Source organism: Poromitra crassiceps, assembly GCF_964638095.1.
Source record: "Poromitra crassiceps genome assembly, chromosome: 18".
Taxonomy (NCBI): domain Eukaryota; kingdom Metazoa; phylum Chordata; class Actinopteri; order Beryciformes; family Melamphaidae; genus Poromitra; species Poromitra crassiceps.
Window position 1 is genome coordinate 14,821,706 of NC_139636.1, and position 14,208 is coordinate 14,835,913.

The window sequence follows — 14,208 nt, forward strand, 5'->3', positions numbered from 1 at the left end:
GACCTGAGGCATAGATGACTGATAAGGGCGTGTGCTAGCACAGTCCTGTCATTTTTCTAACCGCTGATAACTGAGTCTTATTAATGCCGGAAGGCCAGTAACTAACTACTGTGATAGAAAGACTCCCGCATGCACGGCACACATTCATACAACAAATTCTATCATGAAAAAAAACGGCACTGAATTTATTTCAGCAGCATGTCAGACATTACAAGCTCCTTCAGTGTACGCCTGAAGCGTAGGCTGAAGTGACATACTGCCTGCTGAAATCAATGGAAAAGACGTATGATGGCTGATGGTTTTTCCTGATAGACTGTGTTGTTTGAAACAGACACCTGACACATACCCAGTTCAGTTAAGTACATTGTTTTGAAATTTGCATACTGGCTCAGTGTTGAAATGCATAGTCTCTGATATGAGTCACGTCCTTGCAATTACTCATCATCTGCTACCAGTCTCATTGATATGTAGAGGTTGAACCCGTTCCAGGAGTCTTATCTACACATTATGGGCCTATAAATCTTAATCTATACTGATATCCCTGGCTTATCATTAACCGAAATTAAACATTTAGACATTTCCCATATGATTGGACACAGGATGTTTTTTATTTTTAACTTGGCTGCTAAATATTAAAGCAGCTACGGGGAACTTTTAACTGGTTATGAAACCGTCTATCTACTGACTCATCTGACCTCCATCAGCGAATTAGACCATCAGCGAGGAGACCGGTGATTTCTATATAGTGTTTCTGAGGGAGCACAGAAACAAGGCTATTCCAGCCTGATGAAGACCCAGTGTGGTTGAAACGCGCGTAGCGTTTTGTTTGCCCGTGTACCCCTTTGAAGATATATTCTGTCTGTAACACTGCTGTGTACACGAATATATTACTTCGGGATTAAATACTACTTTTGTAAAATTCAAGGAGCTCCCTTCTCAATTTTGTTTTATATAGTGTTTCTAAATGCCCCTCGTGAGGGTATAGCGCAGGGATGTTCATCAATAATCGAAAATCGATAATTGATCGTTAAGGAATTGATTCGATCATGTGGATTTTTTATCGATTTTTATATATATTTTTTTAATAAAATCAAATAGGCGTAAATGTGCTGAAACTATAAGATTGGATTTCACTACGTGGTCGCAACCAGGTGAGGGGCCAATGGGACTATTGAGACAGAGAAAACTGAACAGAACACCTATGGGCGTGGTCTCACTGGGCTGGCTGCGGTGAGAACAGCAACAGCACATTGTCAGCACTCAGCCAGATGAGGAAATAAAGCGAGCGAAGTGAAGTTTTGCGTGCGACCATTTCGAGTTAAAAGACATTGTTCATTGCAAGAACTTTGATGCCGTTTATAAGTACAACACGGCTAAGACGCCAATGTTTCACCACTTGAACAGCGTAAATCCGAGCCTGGTTAACGAGGAAGGCGCCTCGTCCTCGGCCGGCGTGCGGAAAAGATCACCCAGGCCGTCTGCAACCTCATCGAGACGGATATGCTGCCCATATCGTTGAGGGCAACGGTTTTCAACACCTGATCAATGTGATTGAGCCAGCTTATGAGCTTCCCTCATGGAGCACTATTACCAGGCGGATTGAAAAGAGATTCATAGCGCTTCGCACATAGGCATTTTGTAAAAAAAAAAAAAAGTATATTAAAAAATATATTATTATTATATATTATCGATAATTAATTTTCCCGAATTTCGATTATGGAAATTGATTCAAAATGCCCATCCCTAGTATAGCGCATAGCATCCGTGATGTGTTAGGTCCGTGTGAAACTGGTTGTAATTTATGTTCCAGCCAGTGGATGAAGCAGTGACGTCAACCTTATGCAGCAGTAAATAAAACAGTTGGTGAGGCACGCTAGCTTGGCTCGGACAACCGGGTGGAGACTCTCTTCTGCTGCAACAATCAACACAAAGTGAAAGTTCCCCCTAGCTGCTTTAAACCCTCTAGATTAGTGCCACAAATAGTATCTAGAACAGAGCACCAAACACTGTTGACTCACTCTGCAAACATGAAGTGCTATTGTGATGTTGAGCCTACATTTAGAGTGTCACATACTGTGATTTGACAGTTGTACTCCTTGAGGAGATATACTGTTGCTCTCTCTAGACTCAGACTGCCATTACAGATTACAGCTCTCAGCCAGACCTCATGTTTCTGTAGCGCCAGGCAGTCTCCTGCTGCCATTGGCTCAATCAGTCACTCGCCAGCAGACCTCCTCTGTTGTCCTCCACCCTCCTCTCCCCACTACTTGAAACACTAGTACAGTCCAAACTCCTCCAGCCTGAGAACACATCTTACTTCCAACATGAATTGATTGGATTGGTGTGGAAATACAATTTTAATGAATGGAAGCAACCCAACCATTGCACTATAACTATACACATACTATACATACACTATTATGTGTCTTGAGAGACATGTTCCAAATCAAAACTGTCACTATTAAAAGAAAGTGACTGCTTATTTCAAGGGTCCACTCATCAGGGCTATGACAGCATTATGTTTGCAGTACTGACGTGTCTGTCAGAAAAGGCAAGACATCAAAAGGTATGGGATAGCATCCAAATTAAGAAAATGCTGGAAGAACTTTTCTCATTCATTGTTCTCATTCATTGTTCTGTGTTTCCTGTAGGGGGTGAAGCCAGGCAGCTTCGACAAGGTGGCCATTCCTGAAGTGAAGGAGATCATCGAGGGTTGTATTCGCCAGAACAAGGATGAGAGGTCTGTAAATCTTATGCAGTTACACTTTACTTTAAACCTACAGTTTAAAGGGTCGACGTAGGACCACCTACATGGGTCTCTCTCCATTTGCTCACTGTCTGTCTCCCTTTCCATAGGTACTTGATCAAGGACCTTCTGACCCATGCCTTCTTCCAGGAGGAGACGGGGGTGCGCGTGGAGCTGGCAGAGGAGGAGGATGGCGAGATGGAGGCCATTAAGTTGTGGCTGAGAATTGAGGATGTGAAGAAGCTCAAGGGAAAGTACAAAGACAATGAAGCTATTGAGTTTTCCTTTGACCTCAGCAAGGATGTGCCAGAAGATGTGGCTCAGGAAATGGTGAATTGAACTTTAAATGTTGCAGTCATTAAACCTTCAGATAAAAAAAAAAACTACACCTAGTACATATGTGGCACTGGTAAAGACAAAATATCAAAAGAAAAGTTGAAAATTAGCTAATGGGCTGTAACTTCATGTAATCTGTATAATCATTGCTGAGTTGTGATTCTTGTATCTCTGTGCTTCAGGTTGAGTCTGGTTATGTGTGCGACGGTGACCATAAGACCATGGCCAAGGCCATAAAGGATAGGGTATCCCTTATCAGGCGCAAGAGAGCACAGCGGCAGCAGGTGTGTGCTTGCTCAACATAATGGCATCTAAAGATTTTCTGGTTATTTGTTCACATGCTTCGCTTGTAGCCCTACCTCAGCAGGAGGATGCAGCCGATTGTGCTAAGTTTCCTTCAGGAATTAATACATGTGCCCTTGATTGAATTGAAGGTCCGAGAGGAGCAGGAGAAGAGGAGGATAGAAGAAGAACAGCACGGTCAATTACTGCCATCACAACAGCAACAGCAACCAGGCCAGCAATCTAGCATGGAAGCCCCTCAGCCGACACCCCAGGCAGTGCAACAGCCTGCTCCATATGTCCCACCACAACCAAGCCAAAACCACAGCCAGCAGATGGCTCCTCTGCCTGCATCTCAGCAGAGCCTTCAAACCTCCAACTACATCACTCCTCCCTCCGCCCAGCCGACTGGCATGGCACAGGGCGTCCCTTACGTCCCCCAGTCGAATGGGCAAGTCCCAGCTCCAGTTCAAGGTCAGAGTGTGGCTCCCAACCAGCCGGAGTCGGAGGAGCCTGAGGCTGACCAGCACCAACAGCCACAGCATGCTGGGGGAGGTTTGTATCAAAGATGATATTTGATTGATTGATTTTAGAAGGCGAGTGCACGTAGCAACCCCTCATCAAATGTACCCCTCTTGCCTTTTGCCCACACCTCTTACAGCTTGTCAAATGGCAGACAGACCACCAGTTTCCTCTGTCCTCCCTGAAGCTCAGCCGGTGATGTCCTACAGCACTCCTCCCAGTCAGCAGCTTCAGCCCCAGGTGTCATACCCTCAGGCACAAGCTGACCAATTACAACAGCAGCAGATGCCGGTGGTGAGTCATGTGACAATTGTTGCACTGAAGAATACAATCACTTATAGGCTATACTTCTTTCATGCCCATAGAATTTCATTATCATCAATTTACTTTTCAGTTTCTTCTTTGTCATCTTCTCTACATGTCCTCTGCTTTTCTTCCTGTGGTACATAAGGTCCAGCCCCAGATGCAAGGTGTCCAGCCGACCGCAGTTGTCCCAGTGGCTCCCAACAGCCAGTCTGCTCCAATGGCACCTCAGCAGGTACATTGTGCTCTAGTCTTGTAAGCCTATATGCTCAGCTTGGGGCTGCCTCCCTGAAAGCAGCTGAGTTTGTTGGAGCCCCCCAGCCCTAGTCCTCCACACTATTCTCTTATTCTCTCTCTCTCTCTCTCTCTCTCTCTCTCTCTCTCTCTCTCTCTCTCTCTCTCTCTCTCTCTCTCGCTCCTTCTTCAACTTCCCTTCTCTTACCCTGTGTTGTTTTGTTTCTTATAGTATGGAGGTTACTACCAACCAACGCTTCCCCCTCAGGTAGATAAAATGTCCCTTATGCCTGTTGCCTGTTCTAACTACACCCACAGCCTCTCTGGTGCCATGTTTTGCCCAAAATAAATAAAGTTGCTGTCTAACAATAGTATTGTTTGGCAGAGGCACGGCCATTCTGGCCAGTTTCTAGATTTTCTGTAAGCCTTAATTCAGTTGTGGTAGGCAGAAGGTAGAAAAATATCTCATGCAAGAGTATTATAAGGCTTGCAAATACACTGTGAAGGACATGTCTATAGAATTGACATTAAGTGTTCAGTGAGCAATGCTCTTAATAACCTACACTGCCAAGTTGGTAACTGGTGTGATTTATGTAGCTATGCTATCCAGCAGGTAAGTGTGTGGCTTTGGAGTGGAGCCAGTATAAAGCTTTGAAAGATTTACAGTAAGCCTCTGGGTGAAGGAAAGGGGGAGGGATGCTTTAGACAGGAACATGGTTTTCAAGAAGTACTATGGATTCCAACATGGATGTCTGTTGAAGTTCATTTTCTCTCCTCTCCACACCCTTCTGTATTTTCTCTTGTTTGTGCCCATCTTTGTCCCTTTCATCCTTCCAGCAGGTGATGTTGCCCCCATCCTCTCAGCCTGTTCCCCTGCAGCAGCAGCAGCAGCAGCCAGAGAGCAGCGCTGCTCCTCCGAGCTGTACTCTACCACAGGCGCAACCTGGAGCTCTGCAACTACAGGTGACACACACACCTACGTTGCTCATACGGATGCAAGATCAAAGTCATGTGCATATTAAGGCACATACTTGCATGTACACTTGCCTAAGTCATGAATTTAATAGTTTTGTTAAATTATATTACAGTATAGCACAAATGTTTAGGCTCTCTCCATTTATTTACTTTCAAGCTTCTTCTAAACCCATTTCTTCTTTTCTCTGGACTCACTCCTACATTGTACTATGCTTTTCTTTTTTCTGTGCATGCTGCTTATTCCTGCATGACTATTAGTCTTGGGCCAATGAGCCAAGCCCTCCTATCCTGTCTCCTCCAATCAACGCAGAGCATCTATACTTCCTGTATCAGGCTACATGCCTCTCTATTCTGCAGGTACTCTCCAGAGCACACAACAGTTGTGTATGTGTGTGGGTTAGGTCAAGTCAAGTCAAGTTTATTTGTATAGCCCTAATTCACAAGCATGTCTCAGAGGACTTCACAGAAAATGTCTAGCTAAATCTAGCTGACACAACAGTAGCAATTACAGTAGTAATAATAACAAGATTGTTTGTATCAACACGTACCTGTTCCCTGTGGTATATGTGTTGAGTCCCTCAAAAGCACATTCATTTCAATCCACTCTAATGCCCAAACCATAATAATGGCAGTTTCCGTTTGGTTGTAATGAAGTATTTTATTCATGCTGTCTGTGTTTCAGGCCTCTGTGAGTGTTCCTCAATCAGCACCTTTGGAGCAGCCAGCAGGACCTGTACTAGTGCCGCCGTCTGTGGAAAGGTTAGAAGTCCCATCATTAAAAATGGCAAGTTTCATCAGCACCACACATCTCAGCCAGATATCTCACTTAAAGGATCCACGTCTGTTTCAGCTGCCTGTCAGATGCCGCTTCAGGTCTTAGTGATGGCAATGAGGGAACCTCTACATCAGGAGGCCCACACGAGGGGCGCTCACTCAAACGACACCAGCGACGATCCGTACGGAGCCGATCTCGCCATGAAAAGACTACTAAAGCCAAGCTGAATGTTCTCAATGTACGGACCTGGACTGATGATTTCATTCATATTCTTTCTGAAGCTCTGCTGATGTAGTATTCTAACACAATACATCTTTTTCAGATTTCTAACATGGGAGACAGAGTGGCCGAGTGCCAGCTAGAAACGCACAACAGGAAGATGGTGACCTTCAAATTTGACCTAGACGGTGATAATCCTGAGGAAATTGCACAGATCATGGTAAAAGTGATTCTCCAGTTTATTCGCAAAAGGTTTACAACTATTTACTGGCTAATTGTCACAGTAAATTAAATATTCTTCAGAGAACCCATGTTAGCCTGCTTGTATGCCTGCAATTTTTTGTACCAACCTTTCAGTTTCATATTCCCCAAAATATTAATTTACACATAAAAAACAAGTGAAAAGGACGTTTTCCATATCAATATCTGTAACCTAAACAGATATCAATGCCCAGCACTAATATTCAGACACAAAGTACGGAAAGTGTTCACAGAACTATATCCAATTACAGTAATAGCAGGGACACACTACACCAGTGGTTCTCAGAGTGGGGTCCGGGGACCCCCAGGGGTCCTTAAAGGGGTTCCAGGGGGTCCCCAGCCAAAAAGGGAATCATTTAGTCATGGGTTTCATACACTTTCTATTCACCTTATGTAGCCCCGCCCACTTGACCCAGGTGTGTTATGACTTCCTGTTACCTGGTCACTAGTAAATGTACTGTCACAGGACGTGTAAACACAATAGGAAGTAACTGGCTGACCCCTGTGTTGGAACATAAGGTGAATTATAAGCAAAAATCTTATGACTGTAGATGGAGAACCCTGTATGGGACAAAAATGTATCAAATGGGGGTCCCTGGTCTTAATTCGTATCAGTTTATGGGTCCTTGACATGAAAAAGAACCACTGCACTACACGACGATTGTCATCAGTCATCAGTCGCTGTTTTGTTCAGATTACACAACTTGTTGTCTTGTAATCGTGTGTCTTTGTGTTGTGCTTTTCACACAATATGACTGAGCTGCGACAGGTGATCGCCAAGTCCACAAATTTCTGCTCACGGCTTTATTTCTAAACACATGCTCGCACAACATACGAGTTATTCTACACAATTGGTTCAAAGTCGGTTATTAAAGGGATAGTTCACATTTTCTAAATTCTAGCCCTATTTGCTACTTACCAATGATGATGTTGATTGGTAGAGTTCTTTCTCAGCACAATCCATGTTGTTCCTACTAGCTCTGAAAAGCTGGGCAAGGTGTATGTACAAGGCTCACTAAAATGTCATCCACAGTGCACACAAAGTACATTTGGGTGAGCTTCAGTCAGCTTGTACATACAGGAGCGTGACCCCAGATGACAGCAGAGGAGTTTGCTCTGCTGTCATTAACGCCGGCTGTGTCAGCACTCCTCACCCCATGACTTGCGGTGGCTGAAACATGTTGATTGCTCTTCCGACACAACCAGATATTTAGCCTGCTAGAAATCTGTCGGGCCTCTGTGAATTATTGGCAAGCACTCAGAGATCCCCGGTCGCACCTTTTGAACAATTCACACGCAGCAATCGAGCGCCCATTTGTGAGCATTGAGCTGGGAGGCTTGTCGCCGAAAGCTGCTCACCGAGGGCTCGGAGCATCTAGCTCAGAGCTGCTCGGAGCATCTAGCTCAGAGCTGCTCGGAGCATCTAGCTCAGAGCTGCTCGGAGCATCTAGTCTGAACTCGATAACTGAACATCTTCCCCTTTCCGGCTTTAGGTTGAGAGCGAGTTCATCCTGGAGAGCGAGCGAGAGTCCTTCATCGAACAGGTCCGTGAGGTCATAGAAATGGCTGATGAGAAAGGAGAGGGATTGAAGGAAGGCTTCACTCAGGTATGTTCTCAGGGTACCTATGCATTATGGAAAAGTATGGAATTTAGTATTTTCCTGGTCTGGAAAAGTATGGAAACATGAAAAGAGAGTATGGAAAAGTATTTGTTTGCAGATGTCTATTGTGACTATCTGACTATATTTGGTTTTCTAAAATGTAAAATTCAGAATTGCAAAAAATAAATTGATAATACCAAGCGAGTGTTTTTTCATGGCGTTTGGAGTGGTAGACTGAACAATTGGGTTGCATTCGCCCACAACATTCCTGAATTATTATTTGACTTTATTTATAGTTATTCGGAGTTTACAAGTACCGGTAGCTTTTATGTTTTACTCCATCTAACAGCCAAAGAAGCAAAGACAATGCACTTTAGTTCTCTCTTTTTCCATTCCTTTTCACAGTCCCTCAGTGGTTTTACCTTTTGATCTCATGTATGTTAAGGTCTCAAAAGGCATTCTTCTAATGTATGATTTCAATGCCAATTATTATTTGACTTTATAGTTATTTTCATACACATTTGGAGCGTTGTTTAGCCCCCTTCCTGACAAGCTAGCATTATGCTTGGTAGCAATGGATGCCTACATCTTCTAGTTTCTTCTGATAACCGGATCTCCACTGTCTCTTTCAAAATGACCCTGCTACAGCCATTTGATTGCCCAAAAAACTTGCAGCCCACCTGCAGTACCTCCACGACCCACACTTTGGGAATCACTGGTCTAATCTAATCTTCTAATCTTCACTTATTAAACCTGAAGTCTGAAGATGTATCGTTTTGATTTTCTCCCTCCACAGATGAGTGATCTTCAGCAGCAGCCTACACTGTCCACTCCCATGTTGCCAGGTAAACAACTTGAGCTAAACATGATACTTAAATGCTCAGCTACTGAATTATTACTTTTATTGAAATCCAACTCCTGCCTCGTACCTGACCTCCTGTTGACCTCTCCCCCAGGCATTTCTCCCAGCCTTGCAGCCCAGGTGGTGCACTCAGCAGGGCGTAGGTTCATAGTCAGCCCTGTGCCCGAGTCTCGTCTTAGAGAGCAGTTCTTCGGCCATCCCTCTTCCAATACCTCCTTTGGAGATGAGGCTGCCCCAGGTGAGAGGGGTCTTTCTTTGACAGCTGTGGAATCCATTCTAAATGTGTCACTTGATTATATTCTGCAGCTAAATACATTTTAGATTTGAATTGTTGGATTATTGTAATCCAATTCAGGCATGTTTTTAAATAATCATTATAGTATATAATATCTGAGAGTGGCTGTGGATTAATGACACAGCATTCCAGAACAGATTGATCAGAATAGTAGTGCAATGAAAAGGGAAGATTAATTTGCATTTTAATCTTAACGTTACCCAAGTGACTGTGTGCAGTATGGCCGCTACGAGTCAGGAAAATGCTGATATTGATGATGATCTTTCAGTGTAAGCAAAATGCAAATAGAACTCAGACAGTGTTATCTATCTGAAAGGCAAGCAAATACTCATCAACAGCATGTCTCCTCAGTCAGAAGTTGTTCCCAAAATAATGCAGCAGATTACATGAATGGGGGGGAAATAAAAAATATGTGTAACGGACAAAGAAAAGTTCATGGTTTTTTCTAGTGGTACTATTTTATAACTGATCGTCATGGCTGTTTTCTAATGCTTAGATAACTCTAGAGAATCTAGAAAACATAGAGGAAAGGCTCTGTTTTTCTCATAAGTTCAGTGGAAATGACTTGCAGATTGTAATTGATATCTGTTGTCAAATCTCTCCTAGGTGTCCCTGTGACCCTGGGCCTCTCTCTGTCAGCTCCATCTGGAATTCTCCAGCAGGCCTTCAGTGAGATGAGGCAGCCCCGTTTAGAGAGAGGCAGCACCCTTGACCACCCTGCTACTGAACCAGAACTCCCAAACTCAGACCATGTCCTCCTGGCTCCTCCAGAAGCTGTAGCTTCCACCGCTAGCACCACACAGCTTGCTGCGTCCGTCACTTCTACTGCTAACTCGTTACCAGGTCCCTCTACTGGCAGGGTTTCCCCCGCACCTGTATCCGCTCAATCCCAGACCCCTGCTCCTGCCACCAATGATGGCAGTCCGCCGTCCCAGTCCTCTCACCAAACAGCCCCATCCCAGCTTGCAGCTGCTGCCAGCGTGGCTCCCCCATCGTCCACCATTTCTCCTCCAGCTGTGTCCCAGCACTCTCAGGCCTCTGTCCCTCCAGCGGCTGGGCCTCAGCTGAGCGTTAGTCCTGTCCCTGTCTCCTCTGCTAGTATCACACCCAGTACAACTGGCATGGTACCTGCCGCAGAGCTGCAGCCTGTCAATAGTACTGCTCCTCCTTCTCAACCTATGACTTTGTCCGTCCACGCAGCTCAGTCTATTTCTGCTCAGCCCCAACCTCCCACCTTGCCTGGTCAGAACCAACCCCAGCCCGTAGAGCACGAGGGGGCTGAGCCCCAGACCAAGGCCCCTGACGACATCCAAGCCCTAGATAAGAAGCTATTGGCCCTCTTTAAAGACCCAAGCTCGGCCAGATCCTCTGCCTCGATGGAGCCCTCCCAAAACACTGGCACCTCCTCTCCTCCTGGAACTATTTCCCCTCCACCTGGAGCCCTGGTGCCCCCATCCAACCTTCCCCTAACCTCTGGAGTACAGGGTGTCCTAGGCCCTACCTCCACCCCAGGGCAGGGACATGCCCAGACCCCTCCAACTAAGCCCAGGGCACAGGTGAGTGGAATTCACAGCATTCAAGGAAAACCGAAGCTGATGATTGTGTTGATCGTGATAATGGTTGTTTTTTATTCTTCCATCTTCTTTTAGACTTTACCTACTGGTTTCGATCAAGCAAGTACCCCTTCCTCAGAGCATGTACCCCCATTTCCTGGACCAAGTCAGGTGAGGCCCATTATGTCCCTATATGGTCATTAGGAATGATCTTACTCTTGAGTATGACAGCTGTTAGTTGTGAGTTTCATGCAACAGCGTTTTCCTTCCCTCACAATCCTTATATCCCCTGTTTGTGTGACCCCACAGTCCCAGCAGCCCCTGGGTCATTTGGATGCCCAGTTGAGGAGAGCACTGAGCCCAGAGACTGTTCAGGGAGGCAATAGAGCCCCTGCTCCAGAAGCAGGCTTCACTCTGGGACGTTTCCAAGTAAGTTTGTAGTCACAGCTGAAAATGACTCGTTTATTCAGTCTGAAATGGATAAACGAAAACCTAACCTCTTAAAAACTTTGAGTGTACATATTTTGAAGTAAAAGGTTTATTGCTCAGTTCATTGAAATGCCCAACCCTTCCCTCATTTTTTTCAGGTCTCTCTTGCTGCTGACGGTGCCTCCAGCAGTCTCCCAGGCCCCTCCGGCATAGTCTCCTCTTCCTCGCTCACGCCGTCCTCATCCTCTTCCTCTTCGTCCTCTTCCTCCTCGTCCTCCCTCTCAAGTCCAGAAAACACCCTCCACCGGTCGTCCTCTCTGATCAAAGGAGTCTGTGGAGGCGACACTATAGATGGAGTATATTCTCTCCCTGCTGCTCCTGCCAGTCAGCCCACCACTATTGGGCGCTTCCAAGTGTCGAGAAGTGCTAACGCCATCGCTGGGCCCAACACTGCCCCTAGTGGCTCCAAAGTGGGACGTTTTTCAGTAACTGGTGCGTACCAGGTTGAAAGACTGCTGGACATGAACAAAAAAACGTAGCCTGACTTGAGAAACAGAAGTTGTTGTTTGATAGACCATGTGTAACACAATGTCATGTCTTTCATTTTCCTCAGTGACCCCAGCTCCAGCAACAGGCTCCCGTGACTCCAGTATACAGAATGGGCCCTCATCCTCAACCTCTGATCCTCATAACGCTTTTACTCATTACATCAGCAGTGACAATGACGACGACTCTGGTCCAGAGGACGAGGCTTTACAGAAGGAAGTTAGCCGCCTCAGAGAAAAGTACGTTGTGCTTTCAAATCCCTATTTCAGGCTAATAGATTTACCCTCATGGAAGTTACTTGATATTTCAATGGAACTATGTAAGAAAACCACCATGTTTCCCCACCCTTCTTCTTCTTCCTCCAATAGGCATATGGTTGAGATCCAGGGCTTGCAGTCTCGTCATAAGGAGGAGATAGATGCCCTGTTCCACCGGCTGGGCCATCCCCCTCCTTCAGCTGTCCTCTCCCCTGCTGTAGCGATGGCCGGGGGCCGGCGTAGACCCAGAAGCAAGGGTCACAAATCTGCTCGCAGCAGTGGACAGCCCAGTCCTCTGCACTCAGGTGAGGACAGTATTAGCTTTTTCAGGCATTTGTGTTCAATATTTGACTTTGAAGTTAATACTATGGTTTCTGCCCCATGTGTGGCTGACCAAACGGCTAAGCTGTTCGAAGGGCATGCTATACAATCTTTCTGTTTTAGCTTATTAGTTTTGCTCATGTTTTCAGGAGTAGATACTCTACTACTCTTAGTCTATTTTGGCCCTGCACCTAAATTTTCTTGTTGGATTGAGTGTGCTCGCTATTGGTGAGTCTGGACAACTCATGTTTTCAGGAGCTTCAGGCCAGAGCCTCTATGGTTCAACGTCCCCCCCAAAGCATACTTCGCCCACAGCAGCAGAGGCCTCGGAGACTGCCAGTAGGACCTCTTTGCAGAAGCTCAAATCCTCCCCGTCCATGCCCAGCCTTAGCACTCAATCCACAGGTATGTGCTAGCACTTTGTCTTGTCACAGTGAGCTTTTGGGCTGAATTGATTTCCTGGTTCACCTCTCTTCTCTGTATTCCCAGGAGCAGGTGGAAGGAGCTCCCCAAGTGGCCCAGGTCAAAGCCAGGACCACAGTAATTCACTGAGCCAGGCAACTGGCCCCGCCCCCAACGCTCAGAAGTGTAAGGGCACCTTCACTGACGACCTGCACCTGCTGGTGGATAACTGGGCCAGGGATGCCATCAGCCTCAACCAGTGCAAGAAGGGTCCCAAACCTGGAGCGCAGGGAGCATTGGGGCACGATGTAAGTACTCGAATTAGAATATCTGTCATTGGAGGCATTGCCACCTTATATGATTTCCTGTTGGCTACATGCCAGAAATGATAATCCTATAAATGGTAACAATCCTTTTTTCCTCTCTCCCTCTTAACAGGTTATGCCTCCGGCCAATATGGGGCGCAAATTCTCAGCTCCAGGCCACCTCTGTCCCACAATCCCCACGCCTACCTCCACAGCCACCCACCTCCCTACCCCCGCCAACCCATCTGTCCCTCTAGGGCCTCGTAAAGGCTCTCTGGGCCCCATTTCCCAGGGGTTTAGCTACACCTCTCCCCCGTACAGTGCTCCTCAGTGGCCAGGCCCCTGCCAGGTCGGTGTGCTTAACGCCACACAGCCACTAGCCCAGTACCAGCCCCCCGTTTCGGCTCCGGCGCCCCTACAGCCAGGCTACCACATGGGAGCCACGTCAGCCCCCCCGAAATCTTCTGTCAACCCCGGAGGTTCAAACCTGCGGCCCACGTAGCCCAGTCCAGGCCCTGGTTCTGGGCTGAGACGACGGGCCGGACACGGTGGACAGCCTTACAAGGAGAACCACTAGCTCTTTCTAAAGCTGGTTGGTTGGCTGGTTGGGTATTGTGCTTTTTATTTTTATTTTTATTTTAACTTTTTTTTTTTTTTTTTTTTCAGTAATAGAGTTGACCTGTGGTGTTGTTCAGTCGTGTTAGGCAGAAAGTAAGCTGTCTGCCGATTGGAGGGAGCGTGCAATACACACCCACAGCACAAGTCACACTTGCTCTGCCGTTGGCTGTGGAAATGAGCTGTGACTAGTTTGTTGGTGGTGTCCAGTGAAGTAATGACCCCAAGGGCATAGCCAACAATGGCCAAAGATGTCTATTGAGAGCACCCATTTCAAAGTCATCATTTCTGTGAAGAGGGAGGGGGGGGGTATGCTGCTCCTGCCTAGGACAGAGAGAGTTGGGCCGATATCCATTGCACAAAAATAGA

The 14,208-nt window shown here is 46.2% G+C and overlaps 1 protein-coding gene across 1 annotated transcript in view; it reads left to right on the forward strand.

Annotated features, from left to right (window-relative positions):
• LOC310792744 (serine/threonine-protein kinase WNK1-like) overlaps nt 1–13,828 on the forward strand; it is a 32,691-nt gene extending 18,863 nt beyond the window's left edge. Inside the window, exons 5-27 of the mRNA XM_083654477.1 lie at nt 2,652–2,740; nt 2,857–3,076; nt 3,265–3,366; nt 3,517–3,919; nt 4,026–4,180; nt 4,338–4,424; nt 4,656–4,691; nt 5,261–5,386; nt 6,081–6,157; nt 6,249–6,411; nt 6,496–6,612; nt 8,147–8,260; nt 9,051–9,099; nt 9,211–9,354; nt 10,018–10,967; nt 11,061–11,135; nt 11,274–11,393; nt 11,552–11,885; nt 12,007–12,178; nt 12,308–12,501; nt 12,773–12,922; nt 13,007–13,227; nt 13,358–13,828. Of these exons, the coding sequence (XP_083510603.1) occupies nt 2,652–2,740; nt 2,857–3,076; nt 3,265–3,366; nt 3,517–3,919; nt 4,026–4,180; nt 4,338–4,424; nt 4,656–4,691; nt 5,261–5,386; nt 6,081–6,157; nt 6,249–6,411; nt 6,496–6,612; nt 8,147–8,260; nt 9,051–9,099; nt 9,211–9,354; nt 10,018–10,967; nt 11,061–11,135; nt 11,274–11,393; nt 11,552–11,885; nt 12,007–12,178; nt 12,308–12,501; nt 12,773–12,922; nt 13,007–13,227; nt 13,358–13,726 (4,467 nt within the window). The 3' untranslated portion in view covers nt 13,727–13,828. The remainder of the gene's footprint in view (nt 1–2,651; nt 2,741–2,856; nt 3,077–3,264; nt 3,367–3,516; nt 3,920–4,025; nt 4,181–4,337; nt 4,425–4,655; nt 4,692–5,260; nt 5,387–6,080; nt 6,158–6,248; nt 6,412–6,495; nt 6,613–8,146; nt 8,261–9,050; nt 9,100–9,210; nt 9,355–10,017; nt 10,968–11,060; nt 11,136–11,273; nt 11,394–11,551; nt 11,886–12,006; nt 12,179–12,307; nt 12,502–12,772; nt 12,923–13,006; nt 13,228–13,357) is intronic.
• The last annotated feature ends 380 nt before the right edge of the window (nt 13,829–14,208 follow it).